Genomic DNA, 27,441 nt, shown 5'->3' with positions numbered 1-27,441 from the left:
CTGTTCCCTGTATGTGAATGTGGATCAGCACCAAGGACAGGCCTGTTCCCTGTATGTGAATTTGGATCAGCACCAAGGACAGGCCTGTTCCCTGTATGTGAATTTGGATCAGCACCAAGGACAGGCCTATTCCCTGTATGTGAATTTGGATCAGCACCAAGACCTGTTATTAACCTTTTAGCGGATTGAGACTCCCGTCTTTCCTCCAAAATTACTGTTATCTGCCTTCTTCAAGCATATTATTGTTCAGTTCAAATTACTATCAACTTTTCGTTGATTTTTTTGTCTTTATTTGCTTTCTGTCATGGATGGCTTCGATTTAATTTTGCTTATGGAACATTGCGGTTACGTATAACTGACTGTTGTACAGACTGGTCATGAAATTAAATTATAATCATGGAAATTTACAAGAATCCGCAATAAAATGAAGAAAGAAGCATTACGAGTTACACACTTACATGCAACAAACTAAAATAAACACACTTGCAAAGTATATATGTTTAATCCGTGTGTCATCAAATACAGCAAACATCACTTTATTACTTTTGCAAAGAAAATCATACGAATAGACAAGGTACAACACAAGCTTGAAAAAAACGTTCACTAGCTGACTACGAGTATGTTTACGATGAAAACTATAAAACCAGCTTGGTCGTATGTTTATGTACCAAGAAGCTACTATGAGCACCATGTCGCGTTTTTATAAAACGGGGGAATTCATTAGAAATGCTCAGAAAGATAATCAAACATGTTTTCGTGTTCATTCACTTATTCGTTCAGAGACCATTGTAATACCCAGTGCAGTGGCTCGTGGCACATAATGTATTGGAATACAGTAGTGGGACATATTTTTGGACATGTCTGATCCCGCATTATTGTGAAATTACGGTTTTGTGTAAGAATAAGCGATAGTATTTATGCTAATCTTGGTAGGTTAGTCACCAGGCAGAAGTTCAATAGCACTCTTTCTTTTAGACCTAAGAACGCTGACTTACATATTTAGGATGCTAGGTGTAAATGCGATTAAGACCATACTAGGTTGTACTAGGAGGTAATATTGTACTTGTGAAAGACTATTTTCTTGTGTGTTAGTTGTGTTTATTCTGTTCTTGTGTTTTCTTGTGTGTTAGTTGTATATATTGTGTTCTTGTGTCTTCAGTCACACTTTTTTCAGAGTACTAGTATAGCTTGAAAGTTAATAACATGATGGTTAATAGCACCACTTGTCCTAAGGAACTTATCATACTATTTTTATACACTAACTTGAACGTTAATGGTATCACTATGATAGGTAATGTGTGAAGGAACACTATATGAGAGAAAAATCACTGCAATCCAGTGAACAAACCTGTATTATGAATAAACACTGAACTTTCAAAAAGCAACACTTAGAAGAATTGATACGGCAACAAGGCAACATGCACTTTTAACGAAACGAATCCATCTACTGCTAAATCTGGGACCTGGCGTTAGAAACTGGTGACTGCAGCAACGGGTCGCAAGTGCCAGATAACATGTGTCGCCCCCCGTCTCTGTTGAAACTTTGAGTAAGTCCCTATCCTTCAAAGCGTTGGTCTTCAAAGTTCAGTTTTTATCTATACCGTCATTTACCAAAAACAGATTTACTTTCATGCTAAAACTGGCTTACCAATCCCTCGTCATCCTAATTATGATTACAAAGGTGTACGAGAGAGTTACACGTTATTTCAGCCTAGCGGCTGCCTAGGGTCATACACTCCCGGCAACAGAGGCCCGGTCTCTCTTATAGACGCCTCGATCTCGTCGTTTATCAGCATACAGACGCGGCACCGGCCGACCATCCTCTCCATCTCCGTACGGGCCTGCTGTGTGCGGATCATCTCCTCGCACGGCCCGTCCTGAGGCTCGTACGGGTCCCTGTTCTGGTCAGGGTTGTAATTTCTAGAACACGAAAAACAATTTCGTTACCACAGAGAAACAGGCAGGAGATACATGTACGTGATGTATGGAATCAAGTTTATAAGGCTAAAACACTGAAACCATGTGACAGTTATCTTCTTCTTCTCCCTTCTTCTTCTCTTGACGTTCCAGGAGTGACTCTGGAAGCCATCGAGGTTTCTCGGGTTACCGCCTTCTCGAGTAATCTCTCCATAGACCATGTATTTGATCCATTCCTTTTTTGCATGCAGTTCGTCTAATACTAGTATATGATGTTGATGACATTAGCCTCGAATACACTGAATGAAGTAAAATCAGATACCTTGGAACAGACGCCAGCCAGAAGCTGAACTTGTTGGCGAAGAAGCCGCAGGTGCCCCGCGCTCCGTGACACTCGATGAAGGGGGCGGGGCGGAACCTCTCCAGACAGCTGCCGGGGCTGGAGAAGATCTGACCGCTGCCCTCTCCGGCAGCCGTGTGCTGGGGAAGAAGACAACGTTAACCAGTTGCAATATTTACATTCCGATTCTGAATATGGAAGTTGATATGGCAAGAAATAATGTACAAAATCAACAATTTCACAGAATGTACGGTAATCTCCTCGCCACTAATTTCATTTTCCATTAACGTCTTATTTCTTCCCGATTAACGAATAATTAAGTACGAACAATTGAGTTGTTTTACTCATCGTAGCATAGCCTTCAGCTTTCACTCTTTAAAAAAAGTAACTATCAATGTACTTCAAAGATTTAAGTTATGTGTCGATCTTGTGTCAATAGATATGATTTGTGAAGGCAGTCATGGTTTTATAAACATTTGGGTATAATTTGAGGATAGCAGGTACAAGGGAAATTGATTAAAGCATTGCTCATTGCAATTTGCCATCATGACGTCCCAATGCTTTTCAGTGCATGTGATTCAACTCTGATTCTATCAAGAGATCTAACACCTTTGCTGCTAAGCCTTGGCAACGGAAGTAATAAAAGAAGGGCGTACCATGAAGAAGCTGAATCCTTCCCAGATAGACTCCCACCTATGGTCCCGTGTGGGGAGGGGGCAGTCGGGAATGTCGGGACCCTGGCTGTGGAACGCCATGACGGTAGACGGGACCTCGCACACCACGCACCGGGAGATGAACCGCAGGACGTCGGTGCCTTGGACCGGGCTAGGAGGGATTTCAGCCCGAGTGGAGATGGTGGATAGCCAGTAGGTCTTGTCGTCACGGGTGGCGTAGTGACATTGGAAGTTGATGTCACAGAACATGAACGGCATGGGGGCGAATGTCTTCACACAGGAGCCGGCAGTACCTGTTAAGAATATCGATGTCAACAATACAGACTCAGCCACGTTTGGGACCGCATTCTCCTTGCCGTTGCGCCACCTAGCGGCAAGAAGTCACTATAACGCTTACAGAAAACTTGATAGCAAAGAGGAAGAATTTGGCTGTGTGTTTTAAGAAAACTTGAATTTCGATGTCAATGATACAAACTTAGATAGACACGATTGGGACCGCATTCTCCTTGCCGCTGCGCCATCTAGCAGCGAGAAGTCACAATAACGCTTACAGAAACCCTGATAGCAAAGAGGAAGAATGTCAACGACTTCTTATAGATACTGGCGACTCAGGACGTTGCGAGCAACTGTGTTGCAATTAGGAAACATGATGACAAAAGATACTAGTTCAAACGCGATAAAACTATTGTGATCTTTTTCAAATGTTTGTGATGATTGCTTTTCTACCGAGGTCCTGTCCATGAGCTCTCTCGTTCCCTTCCCCATGCAGCAGACTGTACCCCTCCCACATCTTGGTCATCCCCGGCAGGCACTGCGGCACCATGGTGGTCTGACTGTGCCGCGTCATCAGGTTGAATGTCCTGTACCCTCCCTCGCCTGTGGTGCACACAGTAATGTGTTCAGGGAGAAAATGGCGAGACATACACTGCACGTAAATCGGGATTTATCAAATATGATTTTTTTATACACCGGGTAAATCTGGTAAGGGTAACTTTGAGCAATACATGGAAACAGTATAGAATTCCTGGATGTATCTGTCGCTATAAATGCCTAAAGTAGCCATTTGCGTGCCCAGGCAAGTATTGCTTTATGTAAATCTAACTTTTCTTGCCATGGTAACCCTTTGGTATATCTAGAATATTTGTTGTGATTCGACTTCTGCCAAATGTAATGTGTTGAAACTATTATCTGGAATTCTCCATATACCACAATAGGCATAATGCAAATCCATGCAGATCAGCATACTTGGCCCGGATAACTTACGAGAAGTCAATAACTATCACGATATTAATTGATGTATGATACATTACCGTCCGATCCTGATGGTCCTGGCGGCCCTCGATCTCCCTGGGGACCTAGAAGATAAAAATCACAAATGTATTGATGTATTTTGATAATGTACTTGCTGCACATTTAAAGCGTAATGGTAACAACCGAACAGGTTTGTCCTCGGTGCTGAAGAGAATTCACACTATGAAATAAGCTTTGTCCTCGGTGCTGCACAACAATCACACTAGGGAATTGTTTTGCAATTGGTGCTGAATAGCATTCACGCAGTTTTGTCAGATAAACTACTCTCTCCTACTATGAACTTAGGCAATATTTCATGAAATTCAATATGACACAATTCTATATAACATTAAAAACATTGTAACCATTTCTTTGTAAAGAAAGTAACGCATATGGATAAATCCTAAACATAAGTATGTACCTGGGAAACCGGATGGTCCGGGGAATCCTAAACCAGGTTCTCCTTTTGTGCCTGTATCACCAATCATCACATGTTAGGAGGAATACTTCATATTTTGATAGAATAATAATAGAATTGTTATACGTATGTAAACTATAAAAAAAACAGCACAACACGACAAGAACATTATGGAACATCAAACGTCTGATGAATTGATTTGATAGAGTGGCGATTATTGAATGTTCATATGTATGGAGGTAACTGGATTTATTAGAGACATCGACACTCATACAAAATGTACTGGTAACCTCATAGCATACTATTGCATTGTATTAGCATTATACGTTTTAAGACGTGTATTGCATTGAAACGATTGATTGCTAGTTACACTTAAGCTTTGGTAACTAGAAAGATAATCCAAGATAACGAATGACAAATAATGCTCAACGCCGTTTCTTACCTGGAAACCCTGCACCTCCAGGAGGTCCTCGAGAACCTGGTATGAAAGCAAGGGCATCAATACCAAAATCGTCAGTCTATGATCCATACTAGTCTCTACCAGACTCCGGATCGCTGGAAAAATCGTAGAAATGGAACAAATAGAGAGGAATATAACCGGCCAGGGAACAGCTCGCGATCCTAGGATCCGTGGATCGCGTGCTGTTCCCTACCCAGCTATATTTCTCTGGCCGGCTTACTCCTCTATTCATTCCATTTCTACGATTTTTCCAGCGATCCGGAGTCTGGTAGAGACTAGATCCATACTATTGAGACTACATGCTTTCCAGAATTGAAATGAATATAATCTATGAAAGTTTCGAGCTAAGAAGAGCTTGGTTACAAGATATCGCCAGATAGCTATTACAACAAAACGAATCACAATGAAAGAATAGACATCCCAGCTCCTTCAAAATTCGTCCACAGGAAAGGCAATTTTAGAAGCAATTCCCTGGGGCGTGCAGCGATCGTAATACTGTAAAAATGCCTCCATCCCTGAGGCGTCGCCAAAAATGGAGTATATCTCATAGTACTACTTACCCGCAGGACCAGGGGGCCCAGGAGGGCCAGGGAATCCGAGCCCCGATGGGCCAGGAGGACCTGAAAAATCGCAGATATTTTAAGTATAATCTTACGTCGATGGCAGATATATGCTGGCGGAAAAAAAAAGAATATTTATAAGAAAACAAGCAACAGGATACAACAAAAACTGCAAAAGATCGAGAACACAGACTTACCGGCTGGTCCCGACGGGCCGAATTCCCCTTTCGGTCCAGGGAAACCTGTTATACAAAGATCACGGGACATAGATGATATATCATACACATACATATTGGCTCAGCAACCATGTAACAATGTTAGTGTAACTAGGGATGCATAGCAAATAAGACAATAGCAACCTGTTAAAATTGATGACCTATCTCACATCGTACAAAGAAACCCTAAGGGTCTCATACAGCATTAGAACCTGACAACACAAGGACATCCCCAAGGATCAGTAGAAAGATGAAAGGTAAGACACGTTTCGCACCTGGTGGTCCAGACGGTCCCTGAGGCCCGGGTCGGCCAGGTGGACCTTGTACGCCGACTGCAGTGCCGGAATCCCCTTCAGCAAAAACATCACAAAGATTCAGACATCAGAGTTTACAGCATTCCAGTGAGAGCGCATCAGCACTGGAAACCCATGCAGTGCTGACGAACACTCGGTACTGAAAATCCAGTGCTGAAGCCATCTTCAGCGTCAGAGAAATTTGTTGATCGCGAAGCTTTCGTAGTTTTGCCCATAAGAGACTGCAGATGATTACCGGAGCTGTATGTAATGTTATTCAATACATGATACCTGATATTTTATAGAAAACTCTTAGGTTGAAATCATACAGGGTTCTCCCCAGAGAGTGGAATAAGGGAGGCCCTCCACTATACTCTCAGCCAGCTCCACTATACTATTTTTCAAATTTAGTGTGTTTCTTCCCTATTTTCTTTGTTAGTTTTGCTAAGATTAATGACAATTCACAGATTTTTGTACCAAGTGGCATCACTTTTCCAGTCAGCATTGTCTGCAAAAACTTGTGAATGAGCAATGATCAAAACAATAGTAGTTTTGCCACTTCACAACAAAGGAATAACAACAGTATATTATACTTGTAGTATTTGACACCCTCTGTCATTGCAAAATGAACCCATTTTCATGAAAGTGCAGCGCGTTGGTGCGGGTTATTTTTGCCAGCCCCTCCACTATACTAAAAAATTCTGGGGAGAACCCTGTCATAGGAAAAAAATTGTGAAATATAGAGGTATTTATTTTCATTCAAAATGTGGAGGAATGTTTGAACCTACTTTCCCTTTCATTCGGAAGTTTATCTAAGACTCACCTTTTGGTCCCGGAAATCCCATGTCACCCCTGCCTCCTGGAGGACCTGAAAGATTTCAGACATTTGCATTGATTTGTTAAATTATTGAAGAAAATATTGATCACTGTAAATAGTACTGAAAGAATAATTGAACCATTCTACCTGGTGGGCCCGGGAATCCAGGGACTCCGAGTTCACCTGAAATAACGATTCAACAGTTAGTAACTGCTCTAATTTGAAAGTTCAAATTAGGTAAACCGTTATAAAAGATAGTAATAGTGGAGTTCCTCAAAGATATCAAAGTACATCAAAGTTGTATAAAACGAAACTATTATTAGTCTAATTTTGAGTAGAAAGAATGAATGATATCTGCATTACATCAGTTCAGTTTTTGTTCAATGGTATACACATCGTCTGATCGATCAAACTAGCCCATGGTGTTCCTAAGGTTTATCCACCATTTCAGACATTATTGTTCATTTTGGATTTTGTGTTTTTCATCATTTGGTTGAAATAATTACAATACGTCACCTTTAGGTCCAGGGGAACCTGGGATGCCATCGCTTCCTACAAGTACAGAAAGTCAATTACATCAATTCTAGAAAACTGCGTGATATACAAATTACGTTCGTACAGGTACAGGTTTCAAGCATGGCAATTGCTCATTTGCTAGATACAATGAAAGGTTAAATGTATATGTTAGCGGATGACACTTTTCTTAAGTATGTTATGATGCTGCTAACAAGCCAAAGCGAAAAGCCTGTGGTTGGGACGAATAAGCTTTGTAGGTGAGTGGAAAATATGCTTCAAAAAACGACAACAAATTAAATCATGATAGAGGCGCTGTAAGATAAAAACATGCAGCAAAATCTCCAGTTCGCTGTAAAATTTAACTTGATACTTAATTCATGATTGATAGGTGACACACACTCATTTAATCAGAAAGCATAAACTCACATACCTGGTCGGCCCGGTCCACCTGGATTTCCAGGGGATCCTGAAATGAGAACATAATAAAAACTCGTAGAGATGACGTATAGAATTGACGTGACGGTTTGATGGTCATGTCTTGACAACATCATTCATTGTCTATCTATAATGCAATAAAGGAATACATTCTGGCACCGTCCGTTAACAATAGACAGGCATTGTTGAGTTGCGTCGATGAAGGTTAGACATCCAGGTAATAAGATAAGCCAAACAGCAATTGCTCAAGTGCATGCTACTGGATATTGGAAACGGTCAGACCTTTCAGATAACATCCGTTATCTTATCGTGCCACTGACGAAAGATAAGGGATATTATCTGAAACGACTGACCGTTTCAATAACCATATCCAGATGCTTGAGTTATTGCTATTTTGCGCGTTGTTGATGTGTTTTACCTCTGAGGCCAGGAGACCCCGGAAAGCCCGGTTCTCCCTTGGTGCCGGGGCCAGTTGAGCCGGGGATGCCGGGAGCACCAGGCGGGCCAGGACGCCCCGAACCCCCGGGCGGACCAGGTGGGCCTTGTGGGCCTTCAGCTAATCAGACAAACACACAAAAACATGCTTGTTACGTCAATATTAGCCATGACCCGAAGAAGAGAACGGTGAAAAGGTGCACTGTACAGGTTAGCGCCATGGTAAGGCCACACATTAACCTTTGTGTGGAGTCTTTAGCCATGTCACGCCCAGACCAGACCCACGAAAGTAACAAAGACTAATATTGGAGAAAGCCGATACGTCCTTTCTCGAAGACTCAGGTCGTCTAGATTAATTACTAGTGATTGATGTGTTGGTAAGCATTCACCGTTGGTCAAGACAAGGAGGTTAAATAAGGAATCCTTGGTCAAGATTGGGAAACTATGACTGTATTGTATTATATTGTATTTTACCCCGATACACTAAGAAAAACCTTATCAAGAGGTGTTATTGTTAGCAAGATGGCACAATTTGTAATGGCTTTTAAACGCTACTAGTAAGATGAAAAATAATTTTAAGTTGGGGCAGGTAAACTATCAAGTATTGCTTGATCTTGAATCATGTTTATGAAATGGCATGCAAAAGTGATGTAATAATGAGAGAGCAGGGTGAATTCAATGAATGACAATGTCTTTGTTTTATTTCTAAAATGTAACGAAAGCAAAAAGCATACATACGGAGTAGAGTACGTACAAGTCGAATGTCAAAGCATGAATTTGACAGGGTCACAATATATATATATATATACATATATATATATATATATATATATATATATATATATATATATATTCATTATAATTTATATATTCAATACTCACTTGCGATTCCGGTTCCAGGAGGTCCTGGCAACCCTGTACATTAAAAATATATATAGAGAAAATTTTAAAACTTTATTGAATATTCAGATGTCGAAGATTACCAAGATTTTAACGAAATGTAACACTGCTAACAGCGTGACAACGTGCTGGTTCGTAAAACAAATCAGAGGGAAAAGACGTACCGGGATCTCCTTTTGGACCCTGTGGTGAGTAAAGAAAACAATGAAGAAATTACCAAAAGAAATATTGTAAAGTCTTACTGCGCATTAATTTATTTTTTATTCTGAAATTAGTTAATGATTTAGCCATAAAATTTGATAAACGGACTAGTCAAAGCAATGTCTCACTTCCTTTGTGTGCAGTAATAACTTCTGAAATGACATGTACTTACACATAATCCTGGCATTCCCATAGGGCCTGCGTTTCCTGGCAAACCCTGGAATGTACGAAGTTAGAGAGCAAAATGCGACAAACTAAAGGACTAAATCTAAAATTTGAATCAGTGTTCCCGTAAAAAACCATGGGACATGGCTACAGTGTTGATGGGTGTCAAAATCGTTCGTTGGTGAACAATGTTGAGGTTAGATAAAAATGGCAATAGAAACTGTCACATCGACGTTTCAAATTCAGATTCAAAGATCATGACATACGGGTTCGCCAGTCTGTCCTGGTAGGCCTTGTGAACCCTACATAAGAGAAGAAAGCAAACACTGAGAAAAAAATGAATTATTCTGCTGACAATGAATACAACACTATAAGTGTAAGCATAAAAGTTCGACTGTGTTGGGTAAATGACATTATGAAACAACGAAACTTTTAACCTGGAATCCAGCCTTGTTAGCATTAGTTCGCTCCAGAGATCGCTACCCCGTTGGCAGAGTAGCGACCTCTGGAAGCGGACCTAAACTAACATGGCTGGATTCCAGGCTACTAAACGATACCTTACCAACACTATGGACAGTTGGGACTTCATAATTTTCGGTCGGCCGAAAATTTGTGTAAGTTTCAAGTTTCAACTACCCTTAGTGTTGTTTAGGTAAATCTTACTTGTTTCATAACAACGCAACAACATGTATCAATGAAAGCAAATCAACAAATAATAATGTTGATACAAGCGCGAGCAGGTTGTACCCACCCTCAGACCCTTCTCCCCCTGCAGTCCACGTGTCCCTGCCGTGCCTTTACTCCCCTTGTCTCCCTGGATACCCCGGGGCCCCACCGGGCCGGCAGGGCCTATAACACCCTGGAAACACAACAAGTAGAGAACGTAGCACAGATTATCAGGTAATGTAAGTAGAGAACGTAGCATAGATTCCTAGGTTATAATGTCAGATTATTAGGTCACGTCAGATGTATAACGAATTGAACTGCCAATTAATTATAGACAATTTTTTTCAGCAGTTGTAACATGCACACATCGCTCTTAACATATATTGAAGAAAGTCAGGGTCTTGGGCACAAAGCAGGGAGTCAGCAAATGAAATCATACATATGCACAGCGAACAATTCGAGTATCAAAACAGCTGGTTAAAGAGTAAAAAAAAAAGTTTTGCTGACCTGCGGTCCCCTGGGTCCAGCATCACCCTGAAATGACAGTTAAAACTTCATTGCAGTTAGACATTTACTACATAATTACGATATCTAGCCCGATGGAGGCAGGCGTGAGGCATCCATTCCTTTGAAAAATTCCTGAATTTACCTTTAATAGTCAGCGAGTCAATTCATTGTTTTCCTCTACTGTCAATATCAGAAAGTTATTGTGCAAGGGAGTATCTCCTCTAGTTGTAAGATGAGGTACCACAAGGCCACAGTGTAACCAAGCCTGAAGGCCACTTGATGTTTCGGGCTATAGAAATATGACTGTAGCAGCATTTCTTCTCCCAGATTAATAATATCAAATCAGAAACATCAAGTTCGCTCACAGAGTGAGCACAAAATATACTTACAGGTGTCCCCTTTGCCCCTTGGTCCCCCGGAGAGCCTCGTAAACCTGGAGCTCCAGTTTCCCCTTGCACACCCTCAGGTCCAGGGAACCCCGGAGCACCCCTTGACCCTGGATGCCCCTGGTGCGTGTAATAAAGCATGTACAGATTGACACGAGTTATCAGTTGTCAAATAGACTTACACAGGGGCAAGGGGCATGAGAACTGTAAATACTACAATTTGTCACTTGTCAGGCGGATTAAACAAATGTGCGTTATTTTTTAATCATATACGTAGGTAATAATTTATCTATAATTTTGTGATAGATGACACACAGCAATGTAAACACATAACATGACACAACGTTGCAATGGCATACCTTTATGAGTTCGATATGATTGTATTTAGTGTAACTAGCTATTCTGTATTAATTTTCTATTTATTTTTTTTCCGTGACCCCTCCCCTCAACTGGTCCTCTGGAAAGAACGGCAAATAAAGGTTACTACTACTACTACTACTGCTACCTTAATGTAACTAAAAAAAGTTGATATTGTACCAGGGGTCTATTGATAATTTTTATATCGTTGAAGATTTTCTTTAGTTGACTCCCTCATTGTTACATATTTACCCCTCCTCGCTGTCAATTTTAATCTCTACTGTCTCTAGAAAGTTATATATACTTTAGTTCTTGTGCTCATTTTAAGCGATGACAAGCCAGACAGTAGACTACTTCTTAATTCCCCTTAAGGTTCTTAGGAGGAAAAGTATTTTAAGTCAAGTTACTTTACTGATAACCATGAATGTAAGGAATTCCCGTCTAGGGATTGGCAAAGTTGTAAATACAGTCAGCAAACAATTATTGAATGATATACGGACAATGGTCCTTTGATCCCAGAGAGAAGTGCCTGCCACTGTAAACAATGCCTGACCTTGTGCATTTGTGACAGTGTTGACACTTCTACTTGAGTCTGAGCTACCTCGTGGTCTAACCAAGGGCATGCATACTTGTGAACACTAGTCTCAATACTATTACCATTTTAGTACTATTTTACAACCTCTAACAACTTTGTTCAACACAATAAGAACGTATATATCGCATATTGAATTGCGAGTGGAGATTGAAGTACTGTAATAGGACAGAGAATTTTAAAGAGGTCACCAATACCAATAAACGACAAAAAACTTTACTTACTCGTGGCCCTGGCTGTCCCACACAGGTGGATGCACAACAGTTGTTGTCACCGCAGTTTGCCTAGTGAACAGGTTTGTCAAAAGTTATGTTTTTATCATCATCGTCATCATTATCATCACCACCACGATCATCATCATCATCACCATTATCATCATTATTATCATCATTATCACCATTATCATCATCATCGTCATCGCCATTATCATCACCATTATCATCATCATTATCATCATCACCATTATCATCATTATCGTTATCATCGCCATTATCATCACCATTATCATCATCATTATCATTATCATTATCATCATTATCAGCATCATTCATCATTATCTTCAACATCATCTCATCAGCATCATAATCACCACAACCACGTCATCATCAACATCATCATTATCTTTAATGCCCACAAATAAACATAATGGGAAAAGAACTGAGTGTCTGCATTAAGTCTCATTTGAGGGCAGTTAGAGGGAGAAATATAGAAATAGGAAGAGACAGGGCGAGGGCGAAATGAAATGAAACAAAATGAGAAATGAATAGATATTGGGCAATCTGTGTAGAAAGTGTGAAATTGTCTGTACTAAGATGAGGAGTATAACACATTTCACCACACACAGGTAAAACGTTCCATCAAGTAGAGATAACAAGTCTACTTACATTGTTGGCACCAGTGACGAGTTCTCCCTGGTCACCTCTCCGGTCATCACCAGGCGGTTCCGGGACAGGCTGTAATCCTGTCAACACAACCATGTGTTATGAGCGCATTAACCACCAAACTAGCCTGATTAAATCTCGCTTAGGGCAGCCCTCCCAACATCCGCCGCCCCCTAGAAGGGGCCAGTTACAGCCCTGGACAGCGGAGTTTGTGTTACACAGACTAACCACAAAACGTGATGTTATTATTGCTGTTGAAGTATCATAGAAGCTGCATTGTGTGCAGTACATTGGCCTATAAACATTGTAGATAACTAACGGTCGATGAATAGGGAGTTCCCGGTAGGCATTCACAAAATCTGATAGCCTGGTAAATAAGGACTAATGGATCAAATGAAATGATTTAGTGAATACGTGTGATACAAACCATACACAAGTTAAAACCTCTACATACGGACCACTTGGATTAAGTGGCAACTTTTTGGTAGTCGCTTAGACTATTTTCCCATTACTACAGGCAGTTTTAAGAATACTGTATGTAGTGACCACCTGTTCACAAAGACCATGGTCCTCTTGAGCAGTTTTATCTGTGTATCATTGTGAGGCCTTAATGAATTCAGTACCAGTTAGAAGACATACAATGTTAACAACAAAAAGCTTGCTATAAACATTATATGGGCAAATTATGGGTAAATATGGGCATCATATTTTTGTACGTCACAGTCACAAAACGACACTTCAGACATACTGAAGATAAAGATTCAGTTGATCAATTCCAAATCAGATGTATATAGATATCTTGTTTTTGGCGACGCCCATGGACAGGCAACTTTATAATTGATCAACAGGGCAATGCGGAGTTATTTGAAAGAAACCAATGGGACACTCAAAAGAGAGGGTGGCCTGTTTTGACAGCCTTGTGATTCGACGCCCAAACAGGTATGTTCTGACACCACTATATATGTTTCGACCCCTTATAGGGTTAGGCGGTGTTGGAACATAGTGGATAGATTTGTAGTTGTCGCCCTCTACCACATATTGACCTTTACCTGGGTCACGATGGTTTGGCGAGAAGTTGGCAGAAACAGCAAACGCGCAGCGCAGTAGGTAATTGTAGATTGACCACGTTGTGTTATTCAAAGTGCGCGCCAAAGAAGAAAATGCTTTGGAAAGAAAAGAAATGAATCACGTACGGGGGACTGGAATACATGTCCGGCCGTCCGATAACAACTGATACCCCGGCCTACAGATACACCTGTAGTTACTCCCATCTTCCACACAGAGACCGTTAACTGGATCGCAGGGATCAGGATTGCAGGGCTCATTGATGAGAACAGCTGTAAAGGATGAACAATCTTTGTAACAGGAAAAGCACTGTATATCCTTATATGGTCAAACGACGTTGACCAATGAGAATGCTCCATTTTGCTCACTCAGTTCTTTATTCGGTGGCTATAGGAACAGACCAAGCCTTATGGCATAGTACACTGGTACACTGCAGGGTGCGTCATTAACTCTATATCATATACACTTTATTCCTTATTTGCACAACTTTACTGTTGTATCTATGTGAAGTTTAGAATGTCTTTAGGTACTTTTGAACGTGTAAGTTGGTAATGGTGCATTGTGAGACGTGCTTGCATGAGTAATAAATGTACTGGAGTGCTGTGAAAGGTAAAGGGAGTGGTGTATGAATATACACCCTGAGGAGACTAAAGTGAATCCTGTGCAAGGTAGTTAGGAGTGGCGTATAAAGTTATAATGTCTTTTCAACGTGTTCATCGGTGAGGGAGCTGTGTATCCATTCCCTGTAGTGTAGTGAGTGATTGTATGAATGAATGATTCAATGAAGGAATGAATGAAAGAACGAACGAATGAATGAGTGCTCGGAGGATGCAGAAACGAGTGGCGGGAACCACGTATGAGTGACAGCGCTGACAGGGCTACATGTTCGGTTGTCTGACTCCAGCTGGAATCCCGGTCTACATTCGCACGTGTAGCTGTCTCCTTGTTGATTACATATACCGTGCTCTGGGTCACAGGGATAGGGGGAACAGAGATCGTCGTCCGGAAGAGCTATAAAAGGTAGATACAGTAGGGAACGATAGCAAGTAATGGAAAACACACATCTACATCTACATCTACATCTACATCTACATCTACATCTACATCTACATCTACATCTACATCTACATCTACATCTACATCTACATCTACATTTACATCTACATCTACATCTAGACAGGTGGAACTGTTGTTCCTGTATGTACATGTCTGAAGGTACATGTACAGACACTGTATATTTGAACGTGTAGTGTAGTGACAATACCCTATGAGATGTGCACACACTGGTCTTCACAGGTGAGTCACCAAGCAGTGCTGAGTTGGAAACCATGAGAGTGATACAATCCACCCTTATTTAGACAGGAGAAAACTCTGCTTTGTACGTTTGAAGTTTAGAATGTCTTAAGCAGCTTTTGAACGTACAATGTTTTGTGAAAATATCATGTGAGATGTGAACACTACTTTCCCGAAATACATAACCCATAACCCAAAAAATACCATCGCAATAGCACGCTGCGAACTGGAGATATATAGCACCAAAACTATACCAGTTCTGCATTTCACGCAGATAATGACTTAGCAGGATAGTATTTACGAACGAACGAGATGACATACGGGCCGGGCGGAGGGTAGGAGTGCATCTTCGACCGTCTGACATCAGGTCATACCCCGGTCTACAGATGCATCTGAAGTTGCTTCCCTCCTCCAGACATTGGCCGTTGGTTGGGTCGCAAGGGTTTTGGGCACAAGGGCTCAAGGAAACAGGAATAGCTGAAAACACACGAGGGAACGTACCGCATGTTAATCTTTCATTTTTCTTGGAAGTACCATTGACTAGAGCAAGTGGGTGACGGTGCAGAAAAGACGGACAAACACTCAAAACACACACAGAGGATTGCCGCAAAAGACTTGTGCCAAGTGCACACAAAGTATTTTCAAACAGGTGCTGTGAGAAGACAACGGAGGTACGTACGAATAAAGGTGGTACAAGTCCGACCGTCTGACATCAACTGGTACCCTGCTCTACAGGCACACCTGTAGTTGTTCCCTTCTTCGATACACTGGCCGTTAATTGGGTCGCATGGGTTTGGAGAACAGGGGTTGGTAGCAGGAGCTGCAGACGTACAACACACTTGGTAACTAGGACCTGAGCTTTATGAACGCAAGGTAAGGCTTAGGTCCCAATGGCACCGGTGCCCGTCAGGGATGTAGACCCGACCGGGCTTCGAAGCCACAAATTTGTCCCGGTAGACTGCCGGATACCGGGGGCACCCATCGGTGTTCCCCACGGGTAGGTCACGGCGACTATTTGTTACCGGATCCCGGGTTCATTTTAAGTCCGACCAAAAAAATCACGCCCGAAAGTGCAAAAAAAAAAAAAACAACAGCCCGTTAACTGCCCGGCAGGGCCCCGTATTCCAGTTGGGACCCGAAGCCTAAGTGCCGCAGCTCATACAAGGTGGTGGTTAAAATAGATTCTTCCAACAAGAAAATTGGAATGTTCACAAGGATAGATTCTAAGCGCCGTGAAAGGAACTGATGTCACATACGGGGGATGGGAGCACACGTCCTGCCGTCAGACACCAGCTGGAACCCCGGTCTACACACGCATCTGAAGTTGCGCCCATCTCGGACGCACTGACCGTTGGATGGGTCGCAGGGGTTTGGAGTGCAGGGGTCGTCCGCAATAGCTGCAAAGTTATGACAATGCTCGGTGACTGACGAATGTCACAGACTTAGTTTTTATTCACACAGGGGGACTGCATATGCAACACTAGATGAAAGAAAGAAAGAAAGAAAGAAAGATAGATAGATAGATAGATAGATAGATAGATAGATAGATAGATAGATAGATAGATAAAAGAGTTCTTTCAGACACTTGTAGTGCATACTGAAACATAGCTGAGCAGGTTTCCTTGCTGTTTCTGTAGCTGGGTATGTTTTTACAGAGAGGAGTTGCTAGCTCGGCCCCTTTAACGTGATTCAGGCACCTCCTCGCACACGACACCCCAATTTTATTCCCCTTTCGAAAGACGTGTGCAGCCCTAACCGAGATGCCCTACCCAGGATTGAACCAGGGTCTCCCAGGGTCTCGCAACTGTGAGGAAGCTACCTTTCGAGCTACAGGGACGTGAAAGAAGAGTATATCAGAAATATGCATAAGCAGGAAAAATGAGAACACATACGAGCGTCGACGTCTGGATTACAACTTCGGCCGTCCGACATCAACCGATACCCCGGTCTACAGATACATCTGTAGTTGTGTCCTTCTGCCACACATTGTCCATTAGCTGGGTCGCAGGGGTTTGGGGAACAGGGGTCACGGCCATGGTCATGGTCATGGTCGTCACTGACAGCTGTAAACATGGGAAATTAGAAATAAGCAGGGCACATAATACAGTAACGCAATATCATTGCCAAAAGGGTAGTGGTGGTCAGTACAATACCGACATACTCGGGTGCTGTGCTTCCATTAACCCAGTGCGTAAAGTGCAGTACAGTGTGGCGTAGTGCAAGTTATTATGCGTTGAACTGATGACACTTTGTGAGAACAACATTCAGTCACTGCAACCAAGAGACAGTGTGCTAAAAGAGTGGTGGTGGTCAGTGCAATACTGACATACTCGGGTGCTGTGCTTCCATCAATTCAGTACGTAATGTGCAGTGCACTGCAAGTTAATATGCATTGAACTGATGACACTGTGAGAACAACATTCAGTCACTGCAACCAAGAGACAGTGTCAAAAGTGCACAAGGGAAGCTAGTGGTAAGAAAACGGAAGGACATACAAGCAAGACCGGTGCATCTCCGTCCGTCTGGCATCAGCTCGAACCCTCGGTTACAGACGCATCTGTAGTTCCCTCCCTCTTCGATACACCGGCCATAATGTGGATCGCAGGGGTTGGGGGAACACGGGCTGCTGTAGACAGCTGTGCATGGAAGGACAAGGAACTGAGTACTGTACAGAATACTGCCGTGTGGTTCAAGATAGAATTAATTCAAAGTATTTTGTAACAACGTCACTCTGTGTTACATGGCTAAGCCTAAGTATATCTAACTAACTCACGCTTCTAAGAGCTTCTCAGTACTTAATAAGGTCTCTGCATGGAGGGGCTCTATTGTCCTTAACAGTGACAGTTTTTGTCAGACAGACAAAGCCTTAAACGTTAAGGGATGTACACGTATATATTTAAAATCATCTAATGAATTCTACAACTTTTGTCGTAGCAATTAGTATCTGAAAAAAATGTAGAAGTAGATATACGAAGGACCATGTTTTCGGGCAACAGCAATTCTGAACCAAGCAAAGGTATACCGGTAAAAAGAATGGAGAACAGTTGGATATAGTGGGGAGTGAGAAAGATACTGCTTCATCCAGGTAGTCGAATGATATGATGAAAACATATCATTGGATGTAGCACAGACAGCAGTGGAAAGGAAACATACGGGCATCTGGAGTACAACTTCGGCCGTCCGACATCAACCGATAGCCCGGCCTACAGATACATCTGTAGTTGTGTTCTTCTGCCACACATTGTCCGTTAGCTGGGTCGCAGGGGTTTGGGGAACAGGGGTCACGGCCATGGTCGTGGTCGTGGTCATGGTCATGGTCATGGTCATCGTCCACAACTGCTGAAATGTTGGGCACATAATACAGTACTGGAATATCATCGTGGATTTGCTCGTGATCCTACTACATTGTGGTGACAGAAATCGGAATGGTGGTCTTGGTGGTGGAGTGCAATTCCGAGTACAGTGCAGGTATTACGTGGCAACGTGCATTGAGGTGATGGCAGTGAGGATGTTCTGGAAAAATTTCAACCTAGCAGCAAGATCTCACCACTCATCATAATCAAGGGTGTAGTACAATGGGCAGAAGCACAGTGTGCAATGTGAGATCTTGAGATAGTTGGAGTTGGTGAAATCATCACCCAACTGGTTTTAATTAGGCAGATGAGAGAGTGGACAGAATATTGGGATTGTAGGACGGTCGTGGAAAGAAAAATCACATACGAGCGTTTGGAGTACAACTTCGGCCGTCCGACATCAACCGATACCCCGGCCTACAGATACATCTGTAGTTGTGTCCTTCTGCCACACATTGTCCGTTAGCTGGGTCGCAGGGGTTTGGGGAACAGGGGTCACGGTCTTGGCCGTGATCATGGTCATGGTCATGGTCGCGGTCATGGTCGCGGTCATCTGCAGCTGCAAATGTTGGACACATAATATAGTATTGGAATATCATCATATATCATCTCGTAATATTGTGGTACTAGAAATCGGAGTGATGATCATGATGGTGGGGTGCAATTCCAACATACTGTAGCGTTGTGCTTCCACAAACTCAGTGCTCGAAGTACAGTGCAGGTAACATGGCAACGTGGTTTGAGATGACAGCAGTGAAGATGTTCCGGAAACATTTTAATCTATAGCAGCAATTTCTCACCACTCAAATGTGTGGTACGATAGTCAGGAGCACAGTGTAAAGTGTGAGCTTTGGATACAGTTGGAACTGGAATCATCAACCAACTGGTTCAACCAGGCAGATGAGAGAGTGAACAGAGTATTGGAAATGTAGGACAGTCGTGGAAAGAAAAATCACGTACGAGCGTTTGGAGTACATCTTCGGCCGTCCGACATCAACTGATACCCCGGCCTACAGATACATCTGTAGTTGTGTCCTTCTGCCACACATTGTCCGTTAGCTGGGTCGCAGGGGTTTGGGGAACAGGGGTCACGGCCATGGTCGTGATCATGGTCGTGGTCATGGTCGTGGTCATCTACAGCCAAAAGAGCTGCAAATATTGGACATAGATAAACAGTACTGCATTATACTTTACAGGTGCTGCTATGGTGGCAGAAATCAACACGCCGAAGGAATTTGGAGGGAGTGATGGTGGTGGGTACAACACGGACATATTGCGGTGTTGTGTCTTCTCTCATGCAGTGTGCAATATACACTTTAGGCTACTTCTAATTGTGCAATGTGCTGTGAACAGTGGTAGAGCTATTATAGAAGTTCACTCAACGTAACAGCAGGTTTGCAACGTGGAAGGAGTACGACGAAATTGGTATAAGTATCAACCAATTGATTTCAACCAAGCAGTTAAGTGAGGGACAGTCGTACAGAAAGAATACAATGTCACGTACGCTGAGGGGCTTGGGTACACCTTCGACCGTCAGACATCAACTGGAACCCCTGTCTACAGATACATCTGTAGTTTCCTCCCTCTTCCACACATTGGCCGTTAGATGGGTCGCAGGGGTTCGGAACACACGGGCTACCGGCTGCTACTGTAAAGGTAGGTTAGATTGGGTGATAGAACACTTCCTACGGATATGGATCGACAGCATGACTTGAGAGTGGGCTCAGCGAAGTTTAAGAGAGACAGGTTCAACATAGACTCGTATCAGGACTGGACACATAACAATGACCAATACAAATGAGGATGAAACGACATCTACATCTTAAATGTGACGACATATCAGACATGTAGAAACTAGCTACAAAAAGGTTGTTACCTCCGTGAATTGGAGGTCTTGTGTTGTTTGTTTGTGGCGGTTGTGTGTTTCCGCAAGAAGAGGGAGGTGGTTCCGCAATTGCCATTTGAATGCTATGCACATCGATACTAACAGAACGTTAGGTCAAAAGTGATAGAAAGGTCCCAGAAAGGTGACAGGAAATGGGCCTTGTTTATCCCAGGCGCCTCATGCAGGGAAAAAATTCACAAAGTACATAAGACAGCTCAGAGATTTTAGAAAAGGTACCTAAGCAAGGAATGCCTTCAGAAGTAAAACAAGAAATTTACAAAAACAATTTTTTATTCGTTTTGCATTCCAAAAACTAGCCACGACTACGGCCCTCAAGGTCAAATATGGTGGCAACAAGGTACAGGATCAGTGTAGAGCGTTTCAGAGCTGTAACAACTGCAAACAAACTAACACCACTGATGTACGAAGTAAGCGGTATGACGTACTAGCGTCGGGGAAACAGGACAGCCCGTCCGGCATGAGCATGAAGCCCGGGCGGCACACACACCGGTAGTCCCACCCTACTTGGATGCAGTGGCCGTTATCCGGGTCGCAGGGGTTCGGAACGCAGGGGTCCCCGGTAACAACAACTGCAAAAGTACCACACATATTGGTGTTGGAGACATGAAATCAGCTTAGGTTGTTTTTATTTCAAGTGAGACGTTTTTTCGCCTTGTTAGCCAGTCCCCATGATAATTTGATCATCAAGGAATATTTCCAACCTATGTACGTGTATGCATGTATTATACAGTAAAAGCAAAGAGGAAACTCCAATTTTGTACAATTGTACAAGCACATAATTTTGTACAATTGCACAAGCACAACTCGAGACCGGAAGGACTCGCCATAAGCAAGTAAGCAGTAAGCAGCACATAAGGTAAAAATCGCATCTGTAGAGATGTAGTCATGAAGATGTAAATGTAAACGTCACAATGTATGTAATTATTGTTATTTTTTCAATAAAGCTTTAAGAAAAACACACACACACATATACTGTATGCAAATTGATATGATAAATTTCGTTAAATAAGCTAACTTACCTAGCGTCCTCTTGGTGTGTCTATATAAATCATTATTCGACTTTTATCATATCAAGATACAAATAGCGCAAGGACATATGTATGCATGCACGCTTTGTATCGCAAAAGGATATACGATAAACCAAGTTTACTTTTAGCAAATACTATTTTCTAACATAGTGTTCATTGTGTTGGATGAAATATACAACACCACGCCCCCGCAAAGTGTAAAGTTCAAATATGAGATCCAACGTTGCTACTGTATCACAACGATATCACTATGCACCCAGGCCCCCAATGCCTTATTCACGAATATCATGACCCACCTGTTCCAAGGCGTCCCCATTACGTTTAAGATTTAGAACGAATATTACTTCAATTATTGGATGTTCATTGCCAACTACTTCACAGAACAGTTGTCTGTCCAGCCACTTAATTGAAGGCGCGAAAAACAAGCACTGTGATTGCACAAAGTTGTTAACTCAACACTGGACTGTTTGCACAGGTGTACATGTGAGATAGTGTCCAGTTTGGAGTGCCACTTCTTCAATAGTTATAGAAAAGGTTGCACTTTGCCTTATAATAGTAAATATATAAATATATGCGTTTAATTAGTGTGTGATATATATCAATGAACAGGGTATAGTTTTTGTTTGTTATACACAGGAAGCTCAAACCCACCCCCGCAATACACTACATGCAGACCTGCCCGCAGCAAGGGTTATATTTGCAAATAGGACGGCTTTTCAAGAGTTTTTGTCTGGAAGAAAGCACGTACATGCGTCCACTTTCAATAAAGCTTCACACACAAAAGTCTATGCACAGAACCTCACAAAGCAAGACTGTGGATGAGTGCATGTCAAAAATATCTTTGCAAGTCGTTGTGAATGTTGGAGGGGGTACTTTGCTTGTGGTAACCTTGTACATTCAGAGTCTATCATAAGATCTAATGTATAAGGCTACGCGCAAAATACGCTCTCTATGAGTCGCCATGACTATTAGTCAACTGTCTGAGACGAGTTGACAAAGCATGAGACAGAATTAATAGCTACGCAAACGGTATACACGCAAATGGGTGGGATAAAAACGACCTTAGCTAACACCTCTAACAAACATCATGCGTTCTTTATTGATGACTAGTATGTAGAAATGACCGTAGATCTATCTTTATTGCATTCCAATGCATTGTTAGTTATCGTCAGTTGGTCTAAACGCCTCCGCGTGCGCCCGAACGTCTGCGACACAGGAAAGGGCGCCATTTCCTGCCGCCCGGGGTCGAAAGGCCAGCCAAACCACCTGTTAACGAGCGTGATTTATGTCGGGGCTATTCATCAATATAGCCTAGTGGGGAGGGGAGCACCATAGGGCAGAACTAGAACAAAGAACATCCTCGGCGCATCAAACACATGTAAAGCTGCACTTCAAGTCGGTCATAGTAACTGTTCGACTGTTTTTAAATCAGGGTTAAAGATGGGGCATATTACGTCGACAAAAACGTCTGACAACAACAGACGGCAATCTAGTTTTACAATGTTGCTAAGGACTCAGTATATGACGTTATCTAGGTCGGAATAGTGACATATTTCAGAAACTGATTTTGCTCAGCATTGTACGGATATGCGTCAGATTATGCCCAAATGGTTCGACATTGGGAGGTGGTAAAACAACGCGGCAGCTGCATCTGTTTACCAGGTGTAACATGGTCAATGACTACACGTTCAAAGATCAGTCCTAGCTTTAACGCGCTCGGCTGGCATGTCGCAGCCACATACCTGCACACGTAACGGCAAGGATAGCCACCAGCAGGCCTCCCCCAAGGCAGTTCCTGGGGCCCATAGTCGAACCTTCTCACCGACAATCTTCCCACCGGCACCTGTACCCGTGTGACCCGCCTCGGCCTAGTCTACCTGCCGATGACTTTCTTATTTGACGTCTTGTTTATATTTGCTTAGACCTGGTCGGCACACAAACCTTACGCCAGGCTGACATTTACCATTGAGGCGCGGGCATTACGTGCTCGCAGGCACAAGGGGCTGAGTTTCTAAAGATGTAATTAAAAGATCGACGACTTTACTTCTTAAGTTGGCTGGCTGTAAAACCGTCTTAGATATTGTTGTGTCGGCTTAGTTATAACGTCGTTACATACCAATATCAAGCATATAAGATGACATGGGAAAAGGGCCATATAGACAGATATGATAGATATGATACTACTACCGTCATATCTTTACACCATGATAGATTTGACAAAGTTTGAAGTTTCAAGCAAAGACGACAGTTAAAATTTTCAATCACAAGTATTCTAGTCACCAACTTCCTTTACATGGTCGCTTCAAACGAGAGACTTGTTGGCGGCTGTGAGTTTACGTGGAGACGCCCATACCGACTTATTTTAAGACCACTGTAAAGCACTTATGTCTGGCACCCATTGTTTACCGGTGAAACCATTCCTGACAAAATCTTTATGATTTAAGCAACCAGGAAACGCTAAAAGACGTCGACGAATATTACGTTATCTGTGTAAGTATGTATTGTATAAAAAATACGCAAATGATTTGTAGAGTTCTTTCTTTATCGTCCCTGATGAATTTTTAAAAATAATTATCTGTCGAAGATAATCTTGGTATGTGGGGTCCATCATTCTATATAACAATTTCCATGGCTTTGCGGGTGTAGCATTTCAGAACATTTGCCTTGCTGTCATTGGCCAATGAAGTTCGGATTCTTTGGTCCAAAACGTCCGCCACTCAGGAGTCACCACACGGCGGCTACGTTTACTAGTTTATACCGCCCACTTGTGTATTATGGCCCTTAAATCGACATGCCTCCATCACTTAAACAGCTTATAGGTTACCGTCAGTTCAAGGTTGGTGCTGATATAGACACACTGGTCGTACTGTTGACATTCAGGGTACATAAGTCAACTAAACATGTCCCCTTATCTGGGGTACATTGGTAAGGGTTAAAAAACGCGATGTTAGAGATGACATCTGTCCGCAGGTTGATGTTTGACCACTGTTTCTGCCTCCCGTGTACAGAGGTTTTGTTTAGGTGTGTCAGGATGTTTGTGTCGGTGAATGTTCGTAGTTATTTGGATATACTGTCGTTAGAGTGGTAGGAACCGAGTGTGAAGATGTTGCCACCGCAAATGTTAGACCTGACAGGAAGTAGAGTTCAGAGTGGATAAAACTAGTCTTTTATCAGCCATGCATTTGTGAAAGCGCAGCATCACCTTCGATCAATTACTATACAATGAGAATATGCTGTCATTGTCATGGGACTGTGGAAAAGATTCCAAGAGGTTTGTAAACTTTTTTGCTCATGTGTTAAAAACGTCAAGAAGCATTCGTATGCATTAAACTAGGGTGCGGACTACCTTAAGGAAATACTTTCTAGACCATCCAACTGTAAAGCCTTGCCCTTTATGCTACAGGCGGTCGCTAGATGATGAAAAGTGACCTTGAATGTTTGCAGCACGCTGACGTTTTACAAACAAAGTTTGCGTATTTTGGGATTAGCGTTTTGAACAGAAGAACTGTTTGCCGCGTCATCAGTGGGCCCAAAATGAGAAGATCACGGAGTAGGTGACGCGAGGACAACATTTGTTTAGCTCGGGAAACTACCCTAAATTCTCTGTCCCTAGGAGAGGTTAAAACTGCGGTGAACCTCGTCATATTTGCCCGGTAAGCACAACAGAAAAGGCAACGCTGTGGGTTCTGCCACGGTCCAGACGTTCTGAAGACTATCTACAAAAGGACGCCGAAGAAGAGAGCGTACGTCCTGGGCGTGATCGGATACACCTGTGGACCTGTGTGATAGAGAAGCAAGACGTAGCCGATTTAGCGTCAGAAGGATGACGACTGAGACACAACGATTTACCGGTTTCGACCTTTTATTCAAAAGTCTTCATCAGAATGACAAGCTGAGTGGTACCACACTTGGTTTTATAGCCTCTACTCTAGTTAGGGCAGGGTGCCCTGAGCAGTTCGGGCAGAGCGCTCTGGGGAATAGCCAATCGGCTTACAGGACACCGTATTGCACTGACTATATTGGCCAATCAGCTTACAGGATATAGTTATAGAGAAGCAAGACGGTTGAGAGAATACTGGGCGTCCAAACATTTCACAGGTCTTTCATTGACCAAACTAAGGATAAGCGATCATCCACTGGAAATTGAAGCTGGTAGATATACCCGAACTCCTCCTGATGATAGACTATGTATATTTTGCGGTAAGAGTTTCATGTACGAGGGCGGTTCAAAAAGTAATGCCACTGGTTTTATAACAGGCTCATTTTTCCATCGAATGAGTTCAAATTTGGCACAAATCTACAAGACTATATCCTCTTGAGATTGAGATATCTCGATTTGAGGGTCAGATTTTTATGAGAAACTGAGATGATTTTAAGATGACCACACCCTTAAAAGCTTGTCAGGAGATAAGTTCCTATAGATCTTACCATTTTAAAACTATTGTAGGAAATTGAAATTTCATCTGTATAATAACAAATGTCTCTATAGCTTACATGCCAAATTTCATGTTTGAACAAATAATGGTTCAGATTTACAGCCACTAGATTGAAGCTAGATGCTATATTACATACAGTTTGATTAATAGCCAAACATGTGATTTGTTGAAGAAAGCTTTTTGTAGTTTGCTTTTCCATTAGCCAACAAATGCGAAACTTTGGACAATTATTAACTGTTTAAAGATCAAGAAGTGTATTAGGTTTTATTTTTCCCAGTTAATAAAAAAAGTCGGTTATGGAAACTTTAAGCAGCCCACCCCTAATCCACCGCTAATTACGACCCTGACGACCTTACTTCACACCAGTAACGAAAAAATGATAAGTGATTGTATTTCAAAGATGACAATAGGCATGTGGCTTATAGAGAAATGCAACTTGACACATGTGCAATTTTAGTTTTTTACAATAGCTACAAGTGATTCAGGGACATTACCAATCGCACGTTAATTGACCCTCTAATTTCTTCCGACTGGATAACAAGGGTGTGGTCATCTTGAACTCAACTCAGTCACTCATAAAGATCTCAACAACAAATTGATATATCTCAATCTCAAGAGTATATATTCTTGTACCTTTGTGCCAAATTTGAATTCATTCGATGAAAACATGAGCGTGTTATAAAACCAGTGGCATTACTTTTTGAACCGCCCTCGTATGTAGAAAACGAAGTACACTTTGTCCTAGAGTGTTCGCTGTACAAAGATCTGCGAAATGCATTCGCTAATGCTACACATATAGATAAAAAATATGCGCACCTGACGAAGGAAAATCTGTTCAAATACCTTATGTCATCATCTAACTACGATATACTGGAAAAACTCTGTAAGCTCGTCCACGCATGTTTTAAGAAGAGAGAAGAAGCATGTAAACTGTAATATATATGTATAGCTTTCCGATTACTTACTATGTACCAACATGACTGCATTTAGCCCCAATGGGGCATGGATATGCAATAAACTTCATTGTCATTGTCATTGATTGGTGTTTCAGTGAGCGCTCAAAGGTCTCCAAGGTTTTACAATGACCTCTCAGTGGTCTTAAAGCGGTCACTCAATCATTGCTTGTCCAACTGAGTTTGGAGGGTGGACTGCCACCTCAGTTTTGCATTCATGTCGTTCGTTTTGTTTGGAGGTGTCGAGTGAAGTGTTTTGCCTCGTTGTCTAGGCGTAGCTTTTCTGGGTAAAGTGACTGCAGTTCGGTTTACATTCAGAAGGGGTCGCAAAAAGGTGGCCGTACAAGAAAAGAGACGATGGCCATTTGAGCACAGCAAGAAA

The 27,441-nt window shown here is 42.2% G+C and overlaps 1 protein-coding gene across 1 annotated transcript; it reads right to left on the bottom strand.

The window, feature by feature from the left end:
• Positions 1-483: 483 nt before the first annotated feature.
• Positions 484-23,581, bottom strand: LOC118405341 (collagen alpha-2(IV) chain-like). The gene is made up of 36 exons (XM_035804787.1): positions 23,413-23,581; positions 21,068-21,211; positions 20,241-20,384; positions 19,697-19,885; positions 19,104-19,295; positions 18,537-18,722; positions 17,879-18,019; positions 17,276-17,446; positions 16,640-16,780; positions 16,063-16,203; positions 15,705-15,860; positions 14,219-14,362; positions 13,029-13,105; positions 12,369-12,428; positions 11,199-11,315; positions 10,810-10,836; positions 10,388-10,495; positions 9,903-9,938; positions 9,644-9,688; positions 9,435-9,453; positions 9,253-9,285; positions 8,354-8,491; positions 7,931-7,966; positions 7,501-7,536; positions 7,132-7,167; positions 6,991-7,035; positions 6,150-6,224; positions 5,857-5,901; positions 5,660-5,719; positions 5,082-5,117; positions 4,643-4,693; positions 4,242-4,286; positions 3,658-3,807; positions 2,914-3,224; positions 2,240-2,397; positions 484-1,920 (listed from the first exon to the last, which is right to left on the bottom strand). Exons 1-36 carry the CDS (start codon positions 23,474-23,476, stop codon positions 1,707-1,709), a joined length of 3,771 nt encoding a protein of 1,256 aa, XP_035660680.1. The 5' UTR covers positions 23,477-23,581; the 3' UTR covers positions 484-1,706.
• Between the last annotated feature and the right edge of the window lie 3,860 nt (positions 23,582-27,441).

This window comes from Branchiostoma floridae, chromosome 18 (genome assembly GCF_000003815.2).
Source record: "Branchiostoma floridae strain S238N-H82 chromosome 18, Bfl_VNyyK, whole genome shotgun sequence".
Lineage (NCBI taxonomy): Eukaryota > Metazoa > Chordata > Leptocardii > Amphioxiformes > Branchiostomatidae > Branchiostoma > Branchiostoma floridae.
Note: the sequence above shows the minus strand (reverse complement) of the source record. Positions and strands in the feature narration are given on the sequence as shown.

Bases quoted from the DNA above. Each gene is read 5' to 3' on its own strand.
- LOC118405341 (XM_035804787.1), bottom strand. From the start codon at position 23,476: ATGGGCCCCAGGAACTGCCTTGGGGGAGGCCTGCTGGTGGCTATCCTT. The intron at 6,225-6,990 runs GTGAGTCTTAGA...TTTTTGCTGAAG, and splicing joins GGGATTTCCGGGACCAAAAG to GGGATTCCGGCACTGCAGTC. The intron at 3,808-4,241 runs GTAATGTATCAT...TGTGCACCACAG, and splicing joins AGGACCATCAGGATCGGACG to GCGAGGGAGGGTACAGGACA.